The 7,019-nt window shown below is 41.2% G+C and overlaps 1 protein-coding gene across 1 annotated transcript in view; it reads left to right on the forward strand.

Annotated features, from left to right (window-relative positions):
* Positions 1–1,860, forward strand: part of KIF26A (kinesin family member 26A) — a 103,678-nt gene extending 101,818 nt beyond the window's left edge. Inside the window, exon 15 of the mRNA XM_068947646.1 lies at positions 370–1,860. Within this exon, the coding sequence (XP_068803747.1) occupies positions 370–548 (179 nt within the window). The 3' untranslated portion in view covers positions 549–1,860. The remainder of the gene's footprint in view (positions 1–369) is intronic.
* The last annotated feature ends 5,159 nt before the right edge of the window (positions 1,861–7,019 follow it).

A 7,019-nucleotide genomic window follows, 5' to 3' on the forward strand; every position in this document is an offset into this window, starting at 1 on the left:
GAGGAAGCTGAAACAATGCAGAGACTCACTGTGATTATTATTAATGTTAAATATTTATATAACCTTTATAATCCACTAAAGTGGATTTTCCTTCTTTCCAAAGAAGGACAAAATACTCTCCTATGGATGTTACAGCTGGGAAACTAAGGCGTGAGATTTGTTCACAGACTGAGTGCTGTGCTTGCTTGGAGCCTCAAGGTAGAGTTTTGCTTCTGCTGAACGCAGTGACAAAGCTCCTTAGTTCAGCAGCAGGGAAACTGTATTCCGCATGATTTCCTCCCTCGTGATGAGACACAAATTAAATCCTGCCATTAGAATAATGTTTGCCTGTGAGCTCTTTCTCTTACACACTTTTTTTTTGGCTGGCAGTTGAAGTGGATCCTGATCTCGATAAGGAGTCACAGGAGTACCTGGAGGCACTGGAACAAGTGACAGAGGAACTGGAGCAGTGTGTTAATCTGTGCAAGTCGCATATCATGATAGTGACGTGTTTTGATATTGGAATGATAACAGATGCGCAAGATGGAGTAAGGGAAGTGGAGGTTTGAAGAGAGATTCTCAAGGGACTGAAGGAAGTGAAGCTGAATCGTCCGACACGAAGAAGAAAAGAGAATAAGGAGCTAGGAAGTGAAGGAGGAAACGCGAAGACTAAAAAGCAACAATGAATGTTGTAGGAGAATGAAACAGCCGAGGGATGGGAATGTTCATAAATCGCTTGGTGCCTCAATGTGACCTGAACTGTACAAAGATAAAAGGAACAAATACTTCTCCTAGCAGAGGGAAGCGAAGAAATTTAGTACAAACCAAGACTTTAAAAAACGAACAAACACACACACACACAATGGAAGTGCCTTTAAAGTTCATTTGATTTTCATTTTTGTATTTGGTGCTAGAATTAAAGCCAGCAAACCTAAGCAGACCACAAAATGTATTCCTATGAAATATTTTATACTGTATAGTGTATTTATGACTATATGTAAAAAACAAACAACATGGTAGCAAAAGCAATAAGTAAATTATGTTTTCATACCTGAACTTGCCTTCTTGTTTCATAGAAAAGCTGTTTTATGTAGCAGAATTAAAATTGTATTATAATTGTTTTGTTGGTTAGGATTCAAGATATTTTTATGAACATTTATCTATTGAAAAGTTGTATTATGGCATTTTGAGATGATTCTTTTACCTTCAGGTTTTGTATTATTACTTTTTCAGATCAAAATAAATGTTTGTTTTCCATTTTATATATACATATATAGATATATATTAACTGCTTACCTACTTCCTTGGTTACTAACCTCACTTATCACAGACCTACCTGGTCTTTTTGGAGTTGTTAACTTAATGTGAGGAAGTCTACAAAGGGCACTGTGGTTTGTTTTGGTTTTTTTCCTCTCTGGCTGCAGGAATTGAGAATTATGTTTATTACCAAAACCATAGAACAAGCAAAAAAAGAAACAAAAAGTTTTTGTAAATGTTAAGTTAGGTCCATATTTTTATATAGTTTTGACTATAAATATAGCATTTGCATTTTGAACTTTTAAGACAAATAGTATATCTTTTTACAGTTTTTCTAAGGAAGGCAAACCCTCAGGATCAAGTTTATACATGCTGCATGAGATTTGTGCTTTTTTGAAGGAGGCCACTTAACTGTGGAACTATTGATAAACTGTTGCCAAACGAATACTTTTGAAAAGGTTTAATAGTGTATGTAAGATCACATTTCATAATGAATCATATTTTCTGATCATCTTCCTTTTTATGGTTTTTTCAAATCCTTTGTACAAATATGTATTATAACAGCTTGCTTCAGTTTTTATCTGTGAATAAAAGATACATCTATTGTTATGATTGCTCCGTGCTACATATGTGATTTTAATGCTCTGAAGAGAGAAGATGGCCTGTGGTACACAGTATTAAATGTCATATAATATTATCTCTTTGCCCAAGAGAGAGAACTGCGAACTGAGTTTTGACATTAGTCATAATAAACCAATCAGGAAAGACAGACAAAACACCAAAGGGTAAAATAAATAGCAATGATAATACTTATATTCTCTTAGCACTTCACAGAGTTTACAGAAAAAGGACCTGAGGCTCAGATACTTGTTTTCCCTGATGGAACAAAGCAATTAAAAGTGGGGGTTACAAATACAAGAAAACTTTTAAGAATTGGAATCAACCATCCATGGAAAGTCCATCATAACAAGCCAGCAGGTTTGTTTCTCTTCAATGCTGTTGCATTTGCTGCCTTGTTGGAAGGTAGCTGTGCCGAGTCTTCATGTCCCAGTGATGCCAGCTGCTGCAACTCCAGGCAGATTTAATGTAAAGCTGGTGCTTGTAATGGCGAATCTTGAGTATCTTCAAGCTATTTGGGCAAATAGCCTGATTTTTTTTCTCTTTCTCTCTCGTTATGTGGCCATAGCAGCATAGCATCCAAGCACCAAGAAAGCACTCACCCTCACAAGAGTTCTGTAAGGACGGAAATGCTTTCCTCCTTGTTTTGCAGCTGGTGATGTGGGAGAGCGAGAGCAAGATTTTGATACTTAGATATCTTCATGATTTTGCATAGGTCACACATGCAATATGATGCTGAACTGGGAATTGAGCTGAACCCAGGTCCCCTAACTCCAAATTCAGTTTTGCTACCCATTATCTAAAACATGCTGTATGAAATGGTGCTTCCTCTTGGAGACCATGGTAACACTCACACAAAATGACTGCCACTCACTAGGCACGTTTTTGTGGTCCAGAGACAGTGGATCTGGGTACCTCCCTGACCTTGTATCATCCTGTCACCTCTGTCCTTTAAGTGATCAGCAGAGAAACTTCAGGCGTAAGGACTTGGGTTTTGGAGAGTCCTGTTTTTTCAACTATCCTTGTTTCTAGTCTTCTAATTGTGCCTCCTCACAGCGAGGAGAGGTAAACAGTGTTGCTCTCAGCTGGCAAAACTGGTAGTGAATCCTGCCAAGGTGAGCCACGTGATACCTGCTCTTATCGCCCTCTCTGTAATACCTGCTCTTATCTTCCTGCCTGTGGTTTGCCCCTGGAAAGGCACACCTCAGGTTGTTTATCAAGTATTGGCATTGCATTGGGTTGTATGCATGGGGATATGGTGTCTAGGGTTTCTGTAGGATCCTCCTGCTGATATGCTTGATTGGCCCATGTAAAGTAGTGAATTCCTATTTTATTTATTTTCTATGTACGTGGAAAGTCACAGATAATTCCGTTCTTCCAAAGGTGGAAACAAACCCATGCAGCGATTCAACACATTGTGAGGCTTTTTTCCCAGAGGAAGGGTTGGATAACTAAATACAATTAAAATAAGAAAGGCAGCAGAGTGCTGTGAGACAAGTATTTGTTAGTAAACGGGAAAACCTCCAAACAAGAGCAGGCCAAAGGCAAATGCATTCAGGAGAGCTCTGCGCTTGGCAGATGATGGTAAGTTGCTGGGTGTAGTGAAAGGGCTGCAGCTGGGCTGCTGGGCTTACCTTGTTCAGTGGGGAGCTGAGTTTGGTGATGCTGCTGGTGCCATGGGACTGTCCCTTAGAAGTACACGTCTTAATGGGGCTGCTGCAAGGTGGGTTCTGCAAAGGACCTGTGGTAGGCTCTGGCTGCTAGGCCCAGCAGCGCTGGACTCATGTCTCTTCTGATTAGCCTGTGAACCCCTCTTGAATGGACACAAGGGTTTTTGTTTCCTTTTTTTTTTTTTTCTTCCCCCCTCCCTCCAGCCACTTCACCCTCTTCTCAAAGGTCTTAGTCGGGTCCTCTCCTGGCAATAATAAAAGCCTCTAAAATAAAAATCAAGCCACTAATTGTCCACCCCAAATTATATTAGCATGACAATTTGTTTAAATGCTTGGCAATATAGTATTTGCTGATCAGTTCTGCGCTATGTAATACTTACTCCTTAATTTTGAACTATGGTTATGTTTTCCACAAAGTAGCAAAAGAGACATTTCAGGGCTGCTTGGTTCCATGTCTACATGGCACTAGCATACAAATTAAATGCATTTAGCCTCTGACTCAGTGACACAAACAAACCAGGGATGCAAAATAAGGTGAAGCGCTGATGGATAAAATAGCGGCCTTTTCCCTGTGCAAATTCTACTCTTTTTCTCTAGTTGTGGAGAGTAAATTGTCTTCCATATCTCAAGAGAAGTTCTCAGATCCTGCAATACTCCTTTTTTTGCTTACTTTTGCTGTTCTATCCAGTTAAAATTTATACAAATATGTCCTTAGCATATGATTCAAGTCTATTTTGCAAAAGAATTAATTATATAATGTTACAAGTGCTAATTGCTAAGTGAGGCTGGATGCTTTATTTCACTAATTTTCCACTGAGATTCAATGTGTTGAGAGAGTTCTAAATCATACACTTGAAGAATTGATGTTTTTGAACTTGTTACAGTATCAAATAAAACCTTAGAAACCCACCAGTACTGTAGCGCTGTATGAGTTCCTTTTTTCAGGGCTAATTCACAGCAGAATGGCCTCCGTTTCTTTCTCCAGTGCCCAAAAGGGCTCCTTCCCTCCCTCGGCTGCAGATCTTCCTGCAAAATTTTTCCCTTCTCCTTACTGAGGGACACCTTCTGTCTCTTTGGGGGCCCAGTCCTCTGAGCAGGCTCACATCATGCTTAGCTCTCAGCAACAGGGTTTGAGTCCCCTCAAAAGCGCCCTGGATTCTAGAGAGAGCCTCCAAGCTTACGTTTGGATTTTCTTACCTAACGGTCCCGGGCTAATAAATAAAATTACTCGTGGGAACTGGGATTTCAACTCACCCGTCAGAATTTGCTTGGACAGACAAATGAGTCAGTGGTCACTCCTGCAAGCTGCGTTCTTGCTAACCATGTACTAAGCAGTGTACATTTATGGGGACATTGGAAATGCAGTTGTTACAAATAGGTTCCTTATAGAGCAATCTTACGGTATGTACACAAAACTCATTTAATGCATCTGTAAAATCTTTTTCCTTGCAGTGCTTCTGGTCTAACCAGTTCCAGCTAAGGCATTTCTAGGACACCGTGAACTGCAATATCGAAACACCAGTACTAACAGAGAACGCAATAGAAATATGAGATTATTCGTTCTTTTCTCTGCATGTGGAAAGCGTTTCATTTATTTCTATTTCAAGATGCTCGTGTATTTTGTTTCTAGTTATAAACCCATGTTTTCCAGTCACTTGCATTTTATTTTTAAAGTTATGTGTGGAACATAATTCCACCAGCAGCTGTTCTATGTTGTGGCTCTAGGCAGGGTTTAGGGCAAAAATGTTAGCTATAAGATGACCTCTGTATCAAATGTCCAAGTTGGCAGAGGTGGACACAGATAAAAAAAATGGTGGTGTGTATGGGTCCAAGCTCACCAGAGCACTTAAGCGCCTGCTTAAGCAAGTGAGTAAATCTGGTTTATATCCAGCAAAACTTTCCAGTTTTGACTTATTTCTCACTGACTTGGATTTTGTTGTAAACTGATTTAGCAGTGGTTCAGTGGACTATGTTGACTCTCACCAGATGAAGAACCTGCTCGAAAAATTTTATTTATCAGTGGTATTTGAGACAAAAGAAAGAACAACTCTGTTGATGTGCAATGATATCATAAGTGCAAATTAAAAAGCAGAAATCAGCTCCCAGGCTGCTCCCATATGCAGCATCTCATGGCTTCATGCAGAATATGGCTTAGAGAAAGCGGTTTGTGAGATACGTATAGCGAGGCATAACTCTTGACAGTGTAGATGTTCAGAGAGATTTATTATCAGAGCTGCAGGGGACTGCCTGATGACAGGGTGTATATGGCACTACTGTAACTTTACAACAGCTTACTTAGGAGCACCTTATTTCACTTATCATTTCCTAGGACTCCTCCTGCAAGCCGAAGGAGCTGCAGGAGCATGGTGGTGAGGGGAATCCTTCAGAGCAGCCCAATGGGGACTCTGGATGACGCACGCTTCTCCAGCAGCCTGTTTTCCCTGTCTTTTCTAGATCCTTTGCTTCCGACTGTTGTATTCAGCTTGAGACAGGACATTCCTGGGCATATTCCTGCAGCTCCCAGATGGGTGGGATGGGCAACATTCCCTTGGCTACATCTCACTGGCGGATGGTCAGTAAAGAGATGCTCGTATACGAAACCGCCATTCCAGGTAACATTTCTGCCTGGTCCCCATTGTAATGACACTGATCGACTAACTTAACTCACTTTGCTGTACTTTTTAGGTTGATGTGTGCTATAAAGATCAGGATCTTCCTTGAATCCCTCTGGTAAGGAGCTCCCTCTTCGCTGGCTTTCATTCTGCTGATTTATCTTTGAAATGGACAGCCCAGATCCTGTTGTGGACCCATACAGCTTCATTCTGCAAAGGTTTTGCTGCTTCTTTTTTCTTTTTCTTTCTTTTCTTTTTTTAAATGTAGTGCAAACATTTCCACGGGAGTTACCTATCTGGTCTGGCAAAGGAACGCAGCAGCTCGCACTGTGCTGCCTGGTCTCCTTGGGATGGCCAGCGCAACTCTTCCAAACTTTTGAAAACACTAGCCTGTCTTTTACTGAGCCTAAATGGAGCTTTGCTGTCAACCTCAGTACGGGAAGAAGCAATCATTAGCTAGCTTCTGGCAGGGCTGATGTTACAGCAGTCTTTGTATTAAGTGACCAGAAGGGGCAAAGCCTTCAATCCCAGGGAGCTGAAAGAGCAGGTTCATGCCTCTGTGTTACCGGCCTCTCCTACCCGAGGGCACCAGATCACCTCCGATTCTGCCCTTCAGAGCGTCAGGGACCTAACCAAGTCTGCAGAGCTCTTGCCACAGCTCATGTGACTGGATTTAAAACACTTTTTAATTGATCTGACCTTGTACAGGCACTACCTGTAGTGTCCTGACGTGCTGTTCTCCGCTAGGCGCGTTGCAATGCTCCGGGGCACAGGCAGCGGAGAAATAAGCAGACGTTTTAGTTTGGCCTTTGACTGGAAAAACTGACTTTTAAATCCTGGCTCACCTAGAGCTCTGCCTGCATCTGTAACAATGACGCTCCAT

The sequence above is a fragment of the Struthio camelus genome, chromosome 5, assembly GCF_040807025.1.
Source record: "Struthio camelus isolate bStrCam1 chromosome 5, bStrCam1.hap1, whole genome shotgun sequence".
Lineage (NCBI taxonomy): Eukaryota > Metazoa > Chordata > Aves > Struthioniformes > Struthionidae > Struthio > Struthio camelus.